This window comes from Sebastes umbrosus, unplaced genomic scaffold (assembly GCF_015220745.1).
Source record: "Sebastes umbrosus isolate fSebUmb1 unplaced genomic scaffold, fSebUmb1.pri S34, whole genome shotgun sequence".
Classification (NCBI taxonomy): Eukaryota; Metazoa; Chordata; class Actinopteri; order Perciformes; family Sebastidae; genus Sebastes; species Sebastes umbrosus.
Genome location: NW_023618439.1, coordinates 106658 through 129691, shown reverse-complemented (window position 1 = coordinate 129691; position 23034 = coordinate 106658). Strand labels below are relative to the sequence as shown.

Genomic DNA, 23034 nt, shown 5'->3' with positions numbered 1-23034 from the left:
CACAGACTAGACTAATATACCATCACAGACTAATATACCATCACAGACTAGACTAATATACCATCACAGACTAATATACCAACACAGACTAGACTAATATACCATCACAGACTAATATACCATCACAGACTAATATACCATCACAGACTAATATACAATCACAGACTAATATACCATCACAGACTAATATACCAACACAGACTAGACTAATATACCAACACAGATTAGACTAATATACCATCACAGACTAGACTAATATACCATCACAGACTAATATACCACCAGACTAATATACAATCACAGACTAATATACCATCACAGACTAATATACCACCACAGACTAATATACCATCACAGACTAATGTACCATCACAGACTAATATACCATCACAGACTAGACTAATATACCATCACAGACTAGACTAATATACCATCACAGACTAATATACCATCACAGACTAATAATCCATCACAGACTAATATACCATCACAGACTAATATACCAACACAGACTAATATACCAAAACAGACTAGACTAATATACCACCACAGACTAATATACCATCACAGACTAATATACCAACACAGACTAGACTAATATACCATCACAGACTAATATACCATCACAGACTAATAAACCATCACAGACTAATATACCATCACAGACTAATATACCATCACAGACTAGACTAATATACCATCACAGACTAATATACCAACACAGACTAGACTAATATACCATCACAGACTAATATACCATCACAGACTAATATACCATCACAGATTAGACTAATATACCATCACAGACTAGACTAATATACCATCACAGACTAATATACCACCAGAGACTAATATACAATCACAGACTAATATACCATCACAGACTAATATACCATCACAGACTAATGTACCATCACAGACTAATATACCATCACAGACTAGACTAATATACCATCACAGACTAGACTAATATACCATCACAGACTAATATACCATCACAGACTAATAATCCATCACAGACTAATATACCATCACAGACTAATATACCAACACAGACTAATATACCAAAACAGACTAGACTAATATACCACCACAGACTAATATACCATCACAGACTAATATACCAACACAGACTAGACTAATATACCATCACAGACTAATATACCATCACAGACTAATAAACCATCACAGACTAATATACCATCACAGACTAGACTAATATACCATCACAGACTAATATACCATCACAGACTAATATACCAACACAGACTAGACTAATATAACATCACAGACTAATATACCAACACAGACTAGACTAATATACCATCACAGACTAATATACCATCACAGACTAGACTAATATACCACCACAGACTAATATACCAACACAGACTAGACTAATATACCATCACAGACTAATATACCATCACAGACTAGACTAATATACCATCACAGACTAGACTAATATACCAACACAGATTAGACTAATATACCGTCACAGACTAATATACCATCACAGACTAATATACCAACACAGACTAATATACCAACACAGACTAATACAACAACACAGACTAGACTAATATACCATCACAGACTAATATACCATCACAGACTAACATACCAACACAGACAAATACACCAACACAGACTAGACAAATATACCATCACAGACTAGACTAATATACCATCACAGACTAATATACCATCACAGACTAATATACCAACACAGACTAATATACCATCACAGACTAGACTAATATACCAACACAGACTAATATACCATCACAGACTAGACTAATATACCATCACAGACTAGACTAATATACCATCACAGACTAATATACCAACACAGACTAATATACCAACACAGACTAATATACCATCACAGACTAATATACCAACACAGACTAATATACCATCACAGACTAATATACCAACACAGACTAGACTAATATACCATCACAGACTGATATACCATCACAGACTAATATACCAACACAGACTAGACTAATATACCTTCACAGACTAATATACCATCACAGACTAATATACCAACACAGACTAGACTAATATACCAACACAGACTAATATACCATCACAGACTAGACTAATATACCATCACAGACTAATATACCATCACAGACTAGACTAATATACCATCACAGACTAATATACCAACACAGACTAATATACCATCACAGACTAATGTACCAACACAGACTAATATACCAACACAGACTAATATACCAACACAGACTAGACTAATATACCATCACAGACTGATATACCATCACAGACTAATATACCAACACAGACTAGACTAATATACCATCACAGACTGATATACCATCACAGACTAATATACCAACACAGACTAGACTAATATACCAACACAGACTAATATACCATCACAGACTAGACTAATATACCATCACAGACTAATATACCATCACAGACTAGACTAATATACCATCACAGACTAATATACCAACACAGACTAATATACCATCACAGACTAATGTACCAACACAGACTAATATACCAACACAGACTAATATACCAACACAGACTAGACTAATATACCATCACAGACTGATATACCATCACAGACTAATATACCAACACAGACTAGACTAATATACCATCACAGACTGATATACCATCACAGACTAATATACCAACACAGACTAGACTAATATACCAACACAGACTAATATACCATCACAGACTAATATACCATCATAGACTGATATACCATCACAGACTAATATACCATCACAGACTAATATAGCAACACAGACTAATATACCATCACAGACTAGACTAATATACCAACACAGACTAGACTAATATGCCATCACAGACTAATATACCAACACAGACTAGACTAATATACCATCACAGACTAGACTAATATACCATCACAGACTAGACTAATATATCATCACAGACTAATATACCATCACAGACTAATATACCATCACAGACTAATATACCGTCACAGACTAATATACCATCACAGACTAATATGCCATCACAGACTAATATACCATCACAGACTAGACTAATATACCATCACAGACTAGACTAATATACCATCACAGACTGATATACCATCACAGACTAATATACCATCACAGACTAATATACCATCACAGGCTAATATACCATCACAGACTAATATACCGTCACAGACTAATATACCATCACAGACTAATATACCAACACAGACTAGACTAATATACCGTCACAGACTAATATACCATCACAGACTAATATACCATCACAGACTAGACTAATATACCATCACAGACTAATATACCATCACAGACTAATTTACCGTCACAGACTAATATACCATCACAGACTAATATACCAACACAGACTAGACTAATATACCGTCACAGACTAATATACCATCACAGACTAATATACCAACACAGACTAGACTAATATACCGTCACAGACTAATATACCATCACAGACTAATATACCATCACAGACTAGACTAATATACCATCACAGACTAATATACCATCACAGACTGATATACCATCACAGACTAATATACCATCACAGACTAATATACCATCACAGGCTAATATACCATCACAGACTAATATACCGTCACAGACTAATATACCATCACAGACTAATATACCAACACAGACTAGACTAATATACCATCACAGACTAATATACCATCACAGACTAGACTAATATACCATCACAGACTAATATACCATCACAGACTGATATACCATCACAGACTAATATACCATCACAGACTAATATACCATCACAGGCTAATATACCATCACAGACTAATATACCGTCACAGACTAATATACCATCACAGACTAATATACCAACACAGACTAGACTAATATACCGTCACAGACTAATATACCATCACAGACTAATATACTATCACAGACTAATATACCATCACAGACTAGACTAATATACCATCACAGACTAGACTAATATACCATCACAGACTAATATACTATCACAGACTAATATACCATCACAGACTAGACTAATATGCCATCACAGACTAATATGCCATCACAGACTAATATACCATTACAGACTAATATACCATCACAGACTAATATACCATCACAGGCTAATATACCATCACAGACTAATATACCGTCACAGACTAATATACCATCACAGACTAATATACCAACACAGACTAGACTAATATACCGTCACAGACTAATATACCATCACAGACTAATATACTATCACAGACTAATATACCATCACAGACTAATATACCATCACAGACTAGACTAATATACCATCACAGACTAATATACTATCACAGACTAATATACCATCACAGACTAGACTAATATACCATCACAGACTAATATACTATCACAGACTAATATACCATCACAGACTAGACTAATATGCCATCACAGACTAATATGCCATCACAGACTAATATACCATCACAGACTAATATACCATCACAGACTGATATACCATCACAGACTAATATACCATCACAGACTAATATACCATCACAGGCTAATATACCATCACAGACTAATATACCGTCACAGACTAATATACCATCACAGACTAATATACCATCACAGACTAGACTAATATACCATCACAGACTAATATACCATCACAGACTAGACTAATATACCGTCACAGACTAATATACCATCACAGACTAATATACCATCACAGACTATTATACCATCACAGACTAATATACTATCACAGACTAATATACCATCACAGACTAGACTAATATACCGTCACAGACTAATATACCATCACAGACTAATATGCCATCACAGACCAATATACCATCACAGACTAGACTAATATGCCATCACAGACTAATATACTATCACAGACTAATATACCATCACAGACTAGACTAATATACCGTCACAGACTAATATACCATCACAGACTAATATACCATCACAGACTAATATACCATCACAGGCTAATATACCATCACAGACTAATATACCGCCACAGACTAATATACCATCACAGACTAATATGCCATCACAGACTAATATACCATCACAGACTAGACTAATATACCGTCACAGACTAATATACCATCACAGGCTAATATACCATCACAGACTAATATACCATCACAGACTAATATGCCATCACAGACTAATATACCATCACAGACTAGACTAATATACCGTCACAGACTAATATACCATCACAGACTAATATGCCATCACAGACCAATATACCATCACAGACTAGACTAATATGCCATCACAGACTAATATACCAACACAGACTAGACTAATATACCATCACAGACTAGACTAATATACCATCACAGACTAGACTAATATATCATCACAGACTAATATACCATCACAGACTAATATACCATCACAGACTAATATGCCATCACAGACTAATATACCATCACAGACTAGACTAATATACCATCACAGACTAGACTAATATACCATCACAGACTGATATACCATCACAGACTAATATACCATCACAGACTAATATACCATCACAGGCTAATATACCATCACAGACTAATATACCGTCACAGACTAATATACCATCACAGACTAATATACCAACACAGACTAGACTAATATACCGTCACAGACTAATATACCATCACAGACTAATATGCCATCACAGACTAATATACCATCACAGACTAGACTAATATACCATCACAGACTAATATACCATCACAGACTGATATACCATCACAGACTAATATACCATCACAGACTAATATACCATCACAGGCTAATATACCATCACAGACTAATATACCGTCACAGACTAATATACCATCACAGACTAATATACCAACACAGACTAGACTAATATACCGTCACAGACTAATATACCATCACAGACTAATATACTATCACAGACTAATATACCATCACAGACTAGACTAATATACCATCACAGACTAGACTAATATACCATCACAGACTAATATACTATCACAGACTAATATACCATCACAGACTAGACTAATATGCCATCACAGACTAATATGCCATCACAGACTAATATACCATCACAGACTAATATACCATCACAGACTAGACTAATATGCCATCACAGACTAATATGCCATCACAGACTAATATACCATCACAGACTAATATACCATCACAGGCTAATATACCATCACAGACTAATATACCGTCACAGACTAATATACCATCACAGACTAATATACCAACACAGACTAGACTAATATACCGTCACAGACTAATATACCATCACAGACTAATATACTATCACAGACTAATATACCATCACAGACTAATATACCATCACAGACTAGACTAATATACCATCACAGACTAATATACTATCACAGACTAATATACCATCACAGACTAGACTAATATACCATCACAGACTAATATACTATCACAGACTAATATACCATCACAGACTAGACTAATATGCTATCACAGACTAATATGTCATCACAGACTAATATACCATCACAGACTAGACTAATATGCCATCACAGACTAATATACCATCACAGACTAGACTAATATGCCATCACAGACTAATATACCATCACAGACTGCTGGCTGTGATGGTATATTAGTCTGTGATGGTATATTAGTCTGTGATGGTATATTAGTCTGTGATGTGACTATGTGATGGTGTCAACAGCTGCTCTGCTGCCAGACTAGCACAGCGGCACTAACCTGTCAGATGGAGTTGTTTCCCCCCCGATGTGACTCATTAAGGAGAGAGTTTCTACTTATTACCTCGTCTGAGTTAACACACTGGAGCCTCTCCACCCCTCCACCTCTCAACCTCTCCACCCCTCCACCTCTCCACCTCTCCACCTCTCCACCTCCCCGTCTGAGTTAACACATTAACACATTAACACATTGCTCATAATGTTCATTTACTGGATGACATCTCAAAACCACGCTGGAGCGACCTGACGGAAACTCACAGCATGGAAACAAAAACACTACAGTTCCGTTCCATCACTTCACCTCTCCACCTCTCCACCCCTCCAGACCTTCACTCCTCCACCCCTCCACCTCTCCACCTCTCCACCCCTCCACCTCTCCACCCCTCCACCCCTCCACTCCTCCACCTCTCCACTCCTCCACCTCTCCACCCCTCCAGACCTTCACCCCTCCACCTCTCCACTCCTCCACTCCTCCACCTCTCCACCCCTCCACTCCTCCACCTCTCCACCCCTCCACTCCTCCACCTCTCCACCTCTCCACCTCTCCACCCCTCCAGACCTTCACCCCTCCACCCCTCCACCTCTCCACCTCTCCACCCCTCCAGACCTTCACCCCTCCACCTCTCCACCTCTCCACCTCTCCACTCCTCCACCCCTCCACCTCTCCACCCCTCCACCTCTTCACCCCTCCACCTCTCCACCTCTCCACCATGGCCGCTTGAACTCTGGTCAACGATGTAGTTCAGACCAACCAAATGTGCCGAGGCAGCCGGCAGGCCTGAACACACAATAGAGATAGATGAGGGAGTCAATGAAAACAAAACAGACCCCCACATGCACTAACTCTCCTCTCTCACACACACACACACACACACACACACACAGACAGACAGGCTGGTAAATACAGTACGTACGCTGCTGTAACCTCGACTTATACGACAGTTAAAGTTCCTGTTAGTAACTTGTTCAGGTATAAATCATTGCTGGTCGGTGTCTCATGGTCTCTCGTGTGTCTCCGCTGTTCAGACTCAGACTCCAACACAAACTCCAGTGAAGCACCAAAACCTCTTGGTTGTATCTGGTGAAGCTGTTAAACAGTGTTGGCCGCGGTCGGAGGACGCAGGGGAGACCGTAGCTTTGGTCTCCAGGACCGGAGTCTCTGCTCCTCTGCTCCTCTGCTCCTCTGCCTGCCTTCACTCACACACCGCGCTCCTTCTCTCTCTCTCTCCACCTCTCACGTGCATGCTGCTCACTCCACACTGCAGAAGAGTTAGTTTAGCTCTGAGAATATCTAGTGAATGTTCAGTGGACGTTTGTGCAGAAATAACTGCTGCAGCTCCTCCAGACCAACAGAGGTTTCCCGTGTCTTGTGAAGTGACGGGGCTCCGCAGAGAGAAACGTTGTCGTCTCCCACCAAAACTCCGGCGTCTCCCCCGTTCCCTCCGGCCGCGGTCGGGAGGCTGAGGCGGGAAAAGCCAACACTAGGATCAGCATTGATTCATGGAGAGACCTTGGTCTGGTCAGCTAACATTACTGCCAAGCAGCTGAAATATAGAGTGATATTGTGCTTTTAGCTGACGTGTGTCTCCTCACTGTGTTGAGCGATGCTCCTTCATGTCTATGTAGAGCGAGCACAAGCGCCAGCAACAGGACGCTGACTTTAGTTGACTTAACGGACACAGGTGATGCTGTTAACAACACATTTAGGATTCTTACAAACAGTCCCTTTAAACAAGGTGATAGAACCAGAAATGAACTACATGATGTCTCTGATCCTAACGATGTTCAGGATCGCAGCATTAAACATCTATAATGATATGTATTAATGTAGTCAGGGTAACAGAGAGCCTTCCATCTCTACTGTAGGTCTTCTCTTCAGTATTAAACATCTGTAATGATATGTACTAATGTAGTCAGGGTAACAGAGAGCCTTCCATCCATCTCTACTGTAGGTCTTCTCTTCAGTATTAAACATCTATAATGATATGTATTAATGTAGTCAGGGTAACAGAGAGCCTTCCATCTCTACTGTAGGTCTTCTCTTCAGTATTAAACATCTGTAATGATATGTACTAATGTAGTCAGGGTAACAGAGAGCCTTCCATCCATCTCTACTGTAGGTCTTCTCTTCAGTATTAAACATCTGTAATGATATGTATTAATGTAGTCAGGGTAACAGAGAGCCTTCCATCTCTACTGTAGGTCTTCTCTTCAGTATTAAACATCTGTAATGATATGTACTAATGTAGTCAGGGTAACAGAGAGCCTTCCATCCATCTCTACTGTAGGTCTTCTCTTCAGTATTAAACATCTGTAATGATATGTATTAATGTAGTCAGGGTAACAGAGAGCCTTCCATCCATCTCTACTGTAGGTCTTCTCTTCAGTATTAAACATCTGTAATGATATGTACTAATGTAGTCAGGGTAACAGAGAGCCTTCCATCTCTACTGTAGGTCTTCTCTTCAGTATTAAACATCTGTAATGATATGTATTAATGTAGTCAGGGTAACAGAGAGCCTTCCATCTCTACTGTAGGTCTTCTCTTCAGTATTAAACATCTGTAATGATATGTATTAATGTAGTCAGGGTAACAGAGAGCCTTCCATCTCTACTGTAGGTCTTCTCTTCAGTATTAAACATCTGTAATGATATGTATTAATGTAGTCAGGGTAACAGAGAGCCTTCCATCTCTACTGTAGGTCTTCTCTTCAGTATTAAACATCTGTAATGATATGTACTAATGTAGTCAGGGTAACAGAGAGCCTTCCATCCATCTCTACTGTAGGTCTTCTCTTCAGTATTAAACATCTGTAATGATATGTACTAATGTAGTCAGGGTAACAGAGAGCCTTCCATCCATCTCTACTGTAGGTCTTCTCTTCAGTATTAAACATCTGTAATGATATGTAATAATGTAGTCAGGGTAACAGAGAGCCTTCCATCCATCTGTAGGTCTTCTCTTCAGTATTAAACATCTGTAATGATATGTACTAATGTAGTCAGGGTAACAGAGAGCCTTCCATCCATCTCTACTGTAGGTCTTCTCTTCAGTATTAAACATCTGTAATGATATGTACTAATGTAGTCAGGGTAACAGAGAGGTCTTCACTTCCCTTCCACCAGGTGGATGAGGATCTGTCAGTAGGAGTCTGATGTGAGAGGAACGTGAGGTGTAGTATGGCTCTTTGTCCTGTTGCACCTGGGACGGCGAGCAGATCGGTGCCTGAACACAATGAAGCAGCGTTGGTTTACTGGAGCCGTCACCTACGTGGGGGGGGGGTTGCATTTCACTAAAGTGTCAGTGAGCTTTACTGGTGGACTGCTTGGATTTACCGTCTAAACCCCGACACACATATTGTCTTCCTGGTTCCTTAGACGGCACCAAAGACACGACGGACCTGAGACAGACACTGTTCTATAGAGCTGTCAATCACTATCTGTTCTAAATGAACCTTAAAGGGAGATCAGTCCAGTATTTAATCCTTTTATCAACATGGGAGTGGACTAATATGCTGCTTTATGTAAATGTATGTATATATTTATTATTATAAATCAATGAACAACACAAATCAATGACAGATATTGATCCAGAAACCCTCACAGGTACTGCATTTAGCATAAAACAATATGCTCACATCATAACATGGCAAACTGCAGCCCAACAGACAACAACAGCTGTCAGTGTGTCAGTGTGCTGACTTGACTATGACTTGCCCCAAACTGCATGTGATGATCATAAAGTGGGCATGTCTGTAAAGGGGAGACTCGTGGGTACCCATAGAACCCATTTACATTCACTGATCTGGAGGTCAGAGGTCAAGGGACCCCTTTGGAGCGTTATTTAACCTCCTTCATGATAACGGTATATTAACATTAAGCATATTTAATATTATAACAGCAGGTTATATTAACATTACGCATATTTAACATTAAGCATATTTAATATTAAATATATTTAATATTATAACAGCAGGTTATATTAACATTAAGCATATTTAACATTAAGTATATTTAATATTAAATATATTTAATATTATAACAGTAGGTTATATTAACATTACGCATATTTAACATTAAGCATATTTAATATTATAACAGTAGGTTATATTAACATTAAGCATATTTAACATTAAGCATATTTAATATTATAACAGCAGATTATATTAACATTACGCATATTTAACATTAAGCATATTTAATATTATAACAGTAGGTTATATTAACATTAAGCATATTTAACATTAAGCATATTTAACATTATAACCTGCTGTTATATTATTAAATATACTTAATGTTATTATAACCTGCTGTTATATTAACATTAAGCATATTTAATATTATAACAGCAGGTTATATTATTAAATATACTTAATGTTATTATAACAGTAGGTTATATTAACATTACGCATATTTAACATTAAGCATATTTAACATTAAGCATATTTAACATTAAGTATATTTAATATTATAACAGCAGGTTATATTATTAAATATACTTAATGTTATTATAACAGCAGGTTATATTCACATTAAGTATATTTAACATTAAGTATATTTAATATTATAACAGTAGGTTATATTAACATTAAGCATATTTAACATTAAGCATATTTAACATTAAGTATATTTAATATTATAACAGTAGGTTATATTATTAAATATACTTAATGTGAATATAACAGCAGGTTATATTCACATTAAGTATATTTAATATTATAACCTGCTGTTATATTATTAAATATACTTAATGTTATTATAACAGCAGGTTATATTCACATTAAGTATATTTAACATTAAGTATATTTAATATTATAACAGTAGGTTATATTAACATTAAGCATATTTAACATTAAGCATATTTAACATTAAGTATATTTAACATTAAGCATATTTAATATTATAACAGCAGGTTATATTATTAAATATACTTAATGTTATTATAACCTGCTGTTATATTCACATTAAGTATATTTAATATTATAACCTGCTGTTATATTATTAAATATACTTAATGTTATTATAACAGCAGGTTATATTCACATTAAGTATATTTAACATTAAGTATATTTAATATTATAACAGTAGGTTATATTAACATTAAGCATATTTAACATTAAGCATATTTAACATTAAGTATATTTAACATTAAGCATATTTAATATTATAACAGCAGGTTATATTATTAAATATACTTAATGTTATTATAACCTGCTGTTATATTCACATTAAGTATATTTAATATTATAACCTGCTGTTATAATATTAAATATATTTAATATTATTATAACAGCAGGTTATATTCACATTAAGTATATAGATTTAATATTATATAATATATAATAAGGATATAACATTATAATAAAGTTATAGTGTGTTTTCACTCAGCCGTCAGCAGTGTCCCGGTATTCCCCGTTAATCACCTGTTCCTCGGTGGTTACCGGCTCTTACCGGCTCTTTACGGTGCAGCTCTGCGGGTCTTCATCTCTTCTGAACGTCCTGAATCTCCTCCCGGTTAAACCCGTCTGTACCGACCGACCCAGCTCAGTGAAGGCTCCGGTAACTCTCCTCTCGTTTAACTGACTCTCCGTTAACTCTCCTCTCCGTTCACTGACCGGTTACCGGCTCCGGTGATGCTCCACGCGGAGGAGGAGGATGCCGTGCTGCGTTCAGGTGTCCTCGGCCGTTCCCGTTGTGTCGGAGGGAGGAGGCTGTGAGGATGTAACAGCGACCTGTTGATGCTGCTTTAATGTTTTAATGATTTCAGTTTGTGTTGGAGATAATAACAGAACCGGTGACCGGGGAGTTTTACCGGTAGTTCTAGTTCCAGCAGCTCGATGCTGTTTATACATATGTATATATATAATATATATATACAAGTGTATATATTGTTTATACACAACCAGCTGCAGCACCTGAAGGCAGCACACGCATGGGCCAGTGCGCAGCCGCAGAACGGACATACCTGAACACCTGTGATCACTGATCACTGATTATTGATCTCTGATCACTGATTATTGATCACTGATCACTGATTATTGATCACTGATCACTGATTATTGATCTCTGATCACTGATTATTGATCTCTGATCACTGATTATTGATCACCGATCACTGATTATTGATCTCTGATCACTGATTATTGATCACCGATCACTGATTATTGATCACTGATCACTGATTATTGATCTCTGATCACTGATTATTGATCACCGATCACTGATTATTGATCTCTGATCACTGATTATTGATCACCGATCACTGATTATTGATCTCTGATCACTGATTATTGATCACCGATCACTGATTATTGATCACTGATCACTGATTATTGATCTCTGATCACTGATTATTGATCACTGATCACTGATTATTGATCTCTGATTATTGATCACTGATTATTGATCTCTGATCACTGATTATTGATAACTGATCACTGATTATTTATAACTGATTATTGATCTCTGATCACTGATTATTGATCTCTGATCACTGATTATTGATTATTGATTATTGATCTCTGATCACTGATTATTGATCACTGATCTCTGATCACTGATTATTGATAACTGATTATTGATCACAGATTATTGATCACTGATTATTGATCCCTGATAACTGATCACTGATTATTGATCACTGCTTTTGATTATTGATCACTGATTATTGATCACTGATTATTGATCACTGATAACTGATCACTGGTTATTGATCACTGCTTTTGATTATTGATCACTGATCACTGATAATTGATTATTGATCACTGATTATTGATTATTGATCACTGATAACTGATCACTGATTATTGATCACTGCTTTTGATTATTGATCACTGATTATTGATCACTGATCATTGATCACTGATTATTGATTATTGATCACTGAGCACTGATTATTGATCACTGATCACTGATTATTATTATCACTGACTGGGAACATACTGATTTAATGTATGATGTTTTATATGTGATTTTAATTTTATTTTTTTATTATGTGATTTTATGTATGATGTTTTATTATGTGATTTTAATTATGATGTTTTATTATGTGATTTTAATTATGATGTTTTATTATGTGATTTTAATTATGATGTTTTACTATGTGATTTTAATTGTGATGTTTTATTATGTGATTTTAATTATGATGTGTTTTGTATTTTTTTTCTTTTCATAAAAGCCTAACCAGGGACAAGGTCTTCAAACTAGCTCCGGCTAGAAGTCCTGTATATGTTACATCGGTTGCACTTTAATTAAGTGAAACAGTGCCTACATGTATTGTCACTGTCAAATTAATAAATTAATTAAATAAAAATATAAACCTTTTTAAGAACAAATAGAAAAGTGAACATAGAAGAAAACCAGATAATATTGGGGTGAGGGGATATTGTTTTATATCTAAAATGCATATATGTTTTCATACATTATATACATGTATGTGCAAAACAAATATGTTTGCCGCATATTCACCCTTAAAGTTCTCCATGTATACAGTATATGTGGGAAATAAATAGTATATGCACATATAGTTTACTGTATATATACTACATATCATTTAGCTTCTGTAATATAAATATTGTTTTTGAGACAATTATCTGAGATTAAATATCCATTTCAGTTATTCTTTTGTATTAATTGTGATATAACTATATACTGTATATAAACTGGAAAAACAAAGTTCGGAAACTTGTGTTTGATGGATTATTTCTCTGTTGTTACAATGCTAATGGTCATTGTATTTTACATCGTTGGAAAGCCTGTTTATTGACCTTCGCAATGATGTCCAACTTGTAAGGATCATGCATTTGTGGGATGAGCAGCACAGCTGATTATGTGGGTAACGCCTAAGAAAAATTTGCCAAAATGCTCCGTCAATGGTAAACAGTGTATTCTCCTGTTGGTGTTGACTCTTGATTTGAGTTGTTCGGTGGATTGGATGATTGAACTCTCTATCAGTAACAAGGAACAAACAAGACATATTGGCAATTTTATACTTTATTCATTGAATCCACCGTCAGGAGCCTCAGTAGCGGTGGAAGATCCATACGCAGCCACAACAGCCTGGTACCTCCTCCTCATGCTGGTCACCAACCTGGTCACACGTTGCTGTGGGATGGAGTTCCATTCCTCAACCAGGATTGGTTGCAGGTCAGCCAGCGTGGTTGTGTTGGTCACTCTAACACGTACAGCACGCCCAAGCTGATCCCACAAGTGTTGAATTGGGTTGAGGTGTGGACTCTTGGCAGGCCGTTCCATTCTCTCTACTCCCACATTGTGGAGGTAGTCTGTGATAACCCTGGCTCTGTGTGGGGGGGGCGTTGTTTCTTGGAGGATGAAGTTAGGTGCCAGATTGTGGAGATATGGGATCGCCACTGGCTGCAGAATCTCATCCCGATATCTCCCTGCATTGAGATGGCCTTCAATGATGACAAGCCTTGTTTTACCAGTGAGGGAGATGCCGCTCCACACCATGACACTGCCCCACCAAAAAGCTGTTACTGCATCGGTTCAACAATCAGCATAGCGTTCTCCACGTCGTCTCCATACTTTGACCTGCCATCCAACTTCTGCAGACAGAACCTGGACTCATCACTGAACATGACATTCCCCCACATGTTCAGGTTCCATTGTCTGTGTTGGAGACACCAGCGCCAACGGGCCTGACGGTGAAGGGCAGTCATTGCAGGCTTCCTGGTAGCCTTATGAGAATACACTGTTTACCATTGGCAGAGCATTTTGGAACATTGTTCTTGGGCGCTCCCCACATCATCAGCTGTGCTGCTCATCCCGCAAATGCATGATCCTTACAAGTTGGACATCATTGAGAAGGTAAATAAACAGGCTTTCAACCATGTAAAATACAATGACCATTAGCATTGTAACAACAGAGAAATAATCCACCAAACACAAGTTTCCGAACTTTGTTTTTCCAGTTTATATCTATATATATATGTAGATATATATATATATAGATATATATTCATGCATGTTGCACTGTTAGAAAGAAAATGAACCGTGAAATAAGAAAAATATGTTTTATTATTGCACAAAGCAGCGTATAGTTTCTAAAAAACAACAAAGATAAATTAATTTTCCCTTTATTTATTTATTTATTTATTGAAAACACCTTAAAAGCAAAATGCTAAATTTAATCATATTCAAATATTTACCCCAACAATCAGAATACAAAGTAGATAAAATGATTGATGATTGATTATGTTGATCTGGTTGGTTACGTGGAGCGTGTTAGCGACTGGCTCTGCAGGTCTCAGTAGGATTGACCCTATAGGAGCTGGAGGACTACACCCTAGGAGCTGGTCTAGCAGCTGGTCTTGGAGCTGGTCTTGGAGCTGGTTCTGGTCAGTCGGACCACCACGGAGCTGCCGGTGAACAGCGTTGGGTAGAACTCCCTCATGAACTTGTTCTTCAGGCGGTGCAGGAAGTGGACGTATCTGACCCCGGGTCCATATCCAGAGAACACGTGTGACACCTGCAGGCCAACAGAGAGACGGTCAGTCAGTGAACCTTCAGTCACAGGTAGATACTAGACTACCTGTCTCAGTAACTGACCTCCTTCCAGGTGTGGGAGTAGTTGCTGAGCTCCTCGGTGGGGCTGACGGAGTGCTCTGAGATCACGGTGGTCTTGTCTGCAGCCAGCAGCTTCACATGCAGCTGGTAGATGGACTCATGCAGCTGAGTCTCCTCGTACCTGACACATAGATATTATATATATATATATTAATAAGTTTATCATACTAAACGGTCCTCTGGTGAGTTGACAGATGGCAGCACATTAAATACACAGAATATATATATATATATATATATATATATAATATGATAATAATAATCAGGGCTGTCAAATGCTAATTTGTTTTGACGCCACTAATTTATTAACACAACTTTTGATTTTGGGTTGTAGCGGCTCAGTTTTAAAGCTAGAGTGAAGATAAACTGGTATCATCTGAAACTAGAGAACCTGATGAATCCATCGGTACCAACCATGTCAGACTACTACTACTACTACTACTACTACTGCTACTACTACTACTACTACTAGCTACTACTACTACTACTACTACTACTCCTGCTACTACTACTACTACTACTACTGCTACTACTACTGCTACTACTACTACTACTGCTACTACTACTACTACTGCTACTACTACTACTACTACTACTACTACTACTGCTACTACTACTACTACTTCCACTACTACTCCCGCTGCTACGACTACTACTACTACTACTACTGCTACTACTACTACTACTAGCTACTACTACTACTACTACTGCTACTACTATTGCTACTACTACTACTACTGCTACTACTACTACTACTGCTACTACTACTACTACTGCTACTACTACTACTACTGCTACTACTACTACTACTACTACTACTACTACTACTACTACTGCTACTACTATTGCTACTACTACTACTACTGCTACTACTACTACTACTGCTACTACTACTACTACTGCTACTACTACTACTACTGCTACTACTACTACTACTACTACTACTACTGCTACTACTACTATTGCTACTACTACTACTACTGCTACTACTACTACTACTACTACTACTACTACTACTACTACTGCTACTACTACTACTACTACTACTTCCACTACTACTCCCGCTGCTACTACTGCTACTACTACTACTACTGCTACTACTACTACTACTGCTACTGCTACTACTACTACTGCTACTACTACTAATACTACTACTACTGCTACTACTACTACTACTGCTACTACTACTACTACTACTACTGCTACTACTACTACTACTACTACTACTACTACTACTACTACTACTACTACTGCTGCTACTACTACTACTACTACTACTACTACTGCTGCTACTACTGCTACTACTGCTACTACTACTACTACTACTACTGCTACTAATACTGCTACTACTACTGCTACTACTACTGTCATGTTATCATCTTGGCAGACTAGTTTTTCCTTGTGTTTCCTCTGTTTCCCTGCCCTTTTGTCTCCTGTGTGTTTTCCCTGTGTGTCTAGTCTGTCAGTGTGTTGGGAGGTGTGGCCTTCCTCCTCCCCCTCCTCCTGGGCAGGCACTGCTGGAGCAGCTGACAGCAATCAAGTAATCAACCAATCATCACACACACCTGCAGTATATCTACCCCGCCACTTCCTGCCACTCATCGCCAGATCGTTCCGTCACTCACAGTGGTACATGACGTATTCAGGCTCCCTTGTATCTTGGTTTTTTGACTTGCTCATGCTTGTGTTTTTGGATTTTTGGATTCACCCTGTTTTGTCCTCTGTTCAGGTCTGTTCACCTGTCAGCTGTTGCTGCTTCCTGGAACCAACCTGCCTGCTCACTCCTACACGCTGCTCCTAATCGACCTGGATCCTTACCTCCAGGAACTCCAGCTCTGTTCACAGTTCCTTTTATATTATTGTAATAAATTATATATTTGTTACACCTTCAAAAGACTAGTGTTTGTGCCTGCAATTGAGTCCACGCTTTTGGTGAACAAGATCATAACAACTACTACTGCTACTACTGCTACTACTACTACTACTGCTACTGCTGGTATCATAGTAAACTAGAGAACCTGATGAATCCATCAGTACCAACCATGTCAGACTAGCTGTTATTAATGGTGATTATCTGTGGACGATTCAGCATATATGAGCAATTCCTAAATAAGTTTCCAATCATAAGTTAACAGGTGAATAACATAATTACCTTATTATTAATGGGTTTAAATTGGAGCCTTGGAATTAATTAATTAATACCAGATGACAAAGTGATTTCTCTGTTAAATAAAGTTTGACCAAACAGAGGATGATATGGATAATAATATATATGTATAATTTATAATATACATTATGAAGGCCAGACAGCCATCCACGCCTGGACTGTTCAACGTTTTACGAGGTGAACCTAAATGACGCGTGTACTAATGCACGTGATTGGGAAACATGTTCCGTACACGGTGTCATCTACTGTGTGTGTGTGTGTGTGTGTGCACCAACCGAGCTGATAAGACCGCGGTGATAAGTGATCACACATGGGGGGGGGGGAGGGAGAGGTGCTCATTAACCCACCAGTCATGGACGAGTATTTCAGGCTGATAATCATCCAGCAGCTCCTCCCAGAGTCCCTCTGCCTTCAGGTCCACCAGCTGCTCCATGGAGAACCAGCTGAAGACGACACCACAGAGTCACTTTTCATTTATTCATTTATTTAATTTAACCTTTATTTAACCAGGAAGTCCCCTTGAGATTAAAATCTCTTTTTCGAGGAATACCTGGCCAAGATGGCACACCATTACAAAGTTAAAACAATTATACAGTGGAGCACGTTAAAACAGACAAAAGACAACAGATACATAACACAAAATCCAGTTTAGGAAAAGCAACTCTTCAGTTACACAGTTCTTAATCAGAGCTTTGAACTCTCCCAGGGAGACAAAATCATGAAGATGTAGTGTGTTCTGAAGGTTATTCCAAGACCAGAAAGCTGCTCTACCAAGTTCCGATTAAATCCTCGGTACCCGATGATACTCTGTCAATGGCGTCCCCTCCTAAGGTATGAATGCCAACATTGTCTGAGATCTGGGAGCGAGCTCAGGAAAAGATCATGAATTTGTTTTTTTTAAGCATTCAGAACCAATTTTAGACCATAATATAATAATATAATATATAATATAAAATAATAATGAGGCCTGCAGCTGTTTGAAAGGCAGGCTGGAGCTCATTAACAGCCTGACTCAGAGAAGAGGCAACTGAGTAGACTCTTGTATCATCTGCATAAAGATGCACCTTTGCTGTAAGTATGTCCTTTCCAATGTTATTTATAAAAATAGAAAATAAGACAGGGGCTAGAATTGAACCTTTGGGGACTCCTTTAGAAATCCCCCTGAAGCTTGACTTGTGACCATCTGTATATACACACTGGGCTCTATCTGCAAGGTAGTTTCTGAACCGCCCACACCGACATCACTGAGTCTACCCAGCAGCAGCTCATGGTCGACAGAATCAAATGCCTTGTACAAGCACTACTGTCAGGATATTGCGACTGTTTTAAAAAATAACTTTTATTAATCATATTTGCTCCATTTCTACCCACTGCAGCTGTTAGTCAGTACAGTTATAACCAGCTGTTTAGTAAACATCTGGTCTCAGGTAACATCTGGTCTCAGGTAACATCTGGTCTCAGGTAACATCTGATCCCAGGTAACATCTGGTCTCAGGTAACATCTGGTCTCAGGTAACATCTGATCTCAGGTAACATCTGATCTCAGGTAACATCTGGTCTCAGGTAACATCTGATCTCAGGTAACATCTGATCTCAGGTAAGACCCACCTGTACTGAGGCATCTCACAGACCACAGCACCTGCTGGGATGCCGCTGGTATCGTAGGGGAGGACTTCGGTGTTCGTGGTCCAGCCGCTGAAGTCGCCTATAAGATGAAGAGAAATGATTCCCTGACTTTATAAAACTTCATTAATATCTGAGGTGTTCATTCACTGATCTGTCTCTGTCTCTCACCGTCAGGCTGGAAGCGTGGAGGTCCACGTGATGGTACCTGAGGCAGGTCAGGTTCAGGAGGAGGGGTGTCCTGACTCAGACCTGTATGGGGATTAAGACAAAGAGACACCTGTAACTGGATCCACACCTACTGGAGCCGCCGTAATCCCACTGTACATATCACAGAATATACAGTATCTGGGTCTGTGCCGGGTCACTGGGTGTGTCTCTGTGTTAGTATTAGTATTAGTCATTAAACTGGTGATGAATCTACAGTATATATCTCTGTGACAGGGTCACAGGGTCACTGGGTGTGTCTCTGTGTGAAGAACACACACTTTAAGCCTCAGTCAGCAGCTCACAAAGCTTTAAAGTGTTAGTCATTAAAGTCAGAAAGCTTCCATCGTAGTTCAGTTTGAGGTCGTTGAGTCCAACTTTTCAACCTGAATTCTTTTTCCCCATCGAACACAGTGGTTCAACCCAATGATCTGGGTCCACTTGTTCCTTTATATAATCTTTTAATCTAATGTTTAATGTATTGTTAATGTAGGTATAGGTACAGCCTACAACCATCTATTAATGCTTCCAGGCAACCACCAACACAGAAACCTCTCTTCTTCTTCTTCTTCTTCTTCTTCTTCTTCTCACCCTCACCGAGCTTTTCCTCCTCACCAGGAGGATCGGACCAACATCTTCTATAATAATAATAATAAGCAATACATCTATAAGACAAGAGATAAGATATTCTTTTATTAATAATATAATAAATACATCTATAAGATAAGAGATAAGATATTCCTTTATTAATAATATAATAAATACATCTATAAGATAAGAGATAAGATATTCTTTTATTAATAATATAATAAATACATCTATAAGATAAGAGATAAGATATTCTTTTATTAATAATATAATAAATACATCTATAAGATAAGAGATAAGATATTCCTTTATTAATAATAATAAATACATCTATAAGATAAGAGATAAGATATTCCTTTATTAATAATAATAAATACATCTATAAGATAAGAGATAAGATACACTGAACCTCAACACCAAACCAGGAAGAGCAGTGAAGACACAGAAACCCCCTCAGGACAGGGAGTGGATTCTGGCAGCATTACACATCTGTAAGGTTGCACAAAGCTGCTGACAGATGTTGAAAACAGACATGAGGAAGTCTGACTCAACTGACTCAACGGTAACTGAAGAACAGCCTGCTGACTATGAACAGCACTCAGAACTAATACTGAACTAATACTGAACTAATACAGAACTAATACAGAACTAATACTGAACTAATACACAACTAATACACAACTAATACACAACTAATACATATTAATAATAGTATATTAAAGTCTTGGTTATAAAACACTGAAACTGCTTCAGAATCAGTTCAAGGAATCAAAACGGAACTTTGAAAACAGCCAAACTCAAGTTACTGTAACAGGTAGCTCCACTAGGCTCCACTAACATCTGGATCAGTACTGTAACAGGTAGCTCCACTAGGCTCCACTAACATCTGGATCAGTACTGTAACAGGTAGCTCCACTAGGATCCACTAACATCTGGATCAGTACTGTAACAGGTAGCTCCACTAGGATCCACTAACATCTGGATCAGTACTGTAACAGGTAGCTCCACTAGGATCCACTAACATCTGGATCAGTACTGTAACAGGTAGCTCCACTAGGATCCACTAACATCTGGATCAGTACTGTAACAGGTAGCTCCACTAGGCTCCACTAACATCTGGATCAGTACTGTAACAGGTAGCTCCACTAGGATCCACTAACATCTGGATCAGTACTGTAACAGGTAGCTCCACTAGGATCCACTAACATCTGGATCAGTACTGTAACAGGTAGCTCCACTAGGATCCACTAACATCTGGATCAGTACTATAACAGGTAGCTCCACTAGGATCCACTAACATCTGGATCAGTACTGTAACAGGTAGCTCCACTAGGATCCACTAACATCTGGATCAGTACTATAACAGGTAGCTCCACTAGGCTCCACTAACATCTGGATCAGTACTATAACAGGTAGCTCCACTAGGCTCCACTAACATCTGGATCAGTACTGTAACAGGTAACTCCACTAGGCTCCACTAACATCTGGATCAGTACTATAACAGGTAGCTCCACTAGGCTCCACTAACATCTGGATCAGTACTATAACAGGTAGCTCCACTAGGCTCCACTAACATCTGGATCAGTACTATAACAGGTAGCTCCACTAGGCTCCACTAACATCTGGATCAGTACTATAACAGGTAGCTCCACTAGGCTCCACTAACATCTGGATCAGTACTGTAACAGGTAGCTCCACTAGGCTCCACTAACATCTGGATCAGTACTATAACAGGTAGCTCCACTAGGCTCCACTAACATCTGGATCAGTACTGTAACAGATAGCTCCACTAGGCTCCACTAACATCTGGATCAGTACTATAACAGGTAGCTCCACTAGGCTCCACTAACATCTGGATCAGTACTGTAGTTAAACCTCTCTGGATCAGAACCGAGCAGCTGTTTCTACCAGTGTGTGTTGGTTCTGGGTACCGTGAGGTGCAGGGTTCTTCAGCAGGTTCCTCCCCAGCGGTTTGGACTCATACAGAGACTTCCAGTCCAGGTGGTCCGGCAGTGGAGCGCCCTGCAGAGTCCACTCAGCCTCACACCTCTTCTTCCACTCAGCTGCAGACATGGTGACTGAACACTGACTGCTCCAGGAAGTCTATATACTTTCCTCTAGTGTGGTAGTC

The 23034-nt window shown here is 38.3% G+C and overlaps 2 protein-coding genes and 1 long non-coding RNA gene across 6 annotated transcripts in view; 1 reads left to right on the top strand and 2 right to left on the bottom strand.

The window, feature by feature from the left end:
* slc8a2a (solute carrier family 8 member 2a) overlaps positions 1-12306 on the bottom strand; it is a 62493-nt gene extending 50187 nt beyond the window's left edge. For 2 of the 4 annotated variants that reach the window (XM_037762730.1, XM_037762731.1), the window contains exon 1: positions 12157-12300. The gene's annotated coding sequence lies outside the window, so the exon portion shown is untranslated. Of the gene's footprint in view, positions 1-6734; positions 6814-12156 lie in introns of those variants that run through there. The other 2 variants (XM_037762736.1, XM_037762732.1) reach the window with 2 other exon arrangements.
* The window catches only part of LOC119484171, a 21455-nt gene extending 5656 nt beyond the window's left edge, over positions 1-15799 (top strand). The window contains exons 2-3 of the long non-coding RNA XR_005205915.1: positions 14225-14229; positions 15687-15799. This is a non-coding gene — a long non-coding RNA (uncharacterized LOC119484171). The remainder of the gene's footprint in view (positions 1-14224; positions 14230-15686) is intronic.
* On the bottom strand, positions 15752-23034 carry nccrp1 (P1, F-box associated domain containing). The gene is made up of 6 exons (XM_037762737.1): positions 22835-23034; positions 20280-20360; positions 20094-20190; positions 18833-18928; positions 16301-16439; positions 15752-16220 (listed from the first exon to the last, which is right to left on the bottom strand). The coding sequence occupies exons 1-6, from the start codon at positions 22974-22976 to the stop codon at positions 16050-16052; spliced, it is 726 nt and encodes a 241-aa protein (XP_037618665.1). The 5' UTR covers positions 22977-23034; the 3' UTR covers positions 15752-16049.

Bases quoted from the DNA above. Each gene is read 5' to 3' on its own strand.
- nccrp1 (XM_037762737.1), bottom strand. From the start codon at position 22,976: ATGTCTGCAGCTGAGTGGAAGAAGAGGTGTGAGGCTGAGTGGACTCTG. The intron at 18,929-20,093 runs GTGGGTCTTACC...TGTCGTCTTCAG, and splicing joins TGTGAGATGCCTCAGTACAG to CTGGTTCTCCATGGAGCAGC. The intron at 16,221-16,300 runs GTCAGTTACTGA...GTTGGCCTGCAG, and splicing joins ACTCCCACACCTGGAAGGAG to GTGTCACACGTGTTCTCTGG.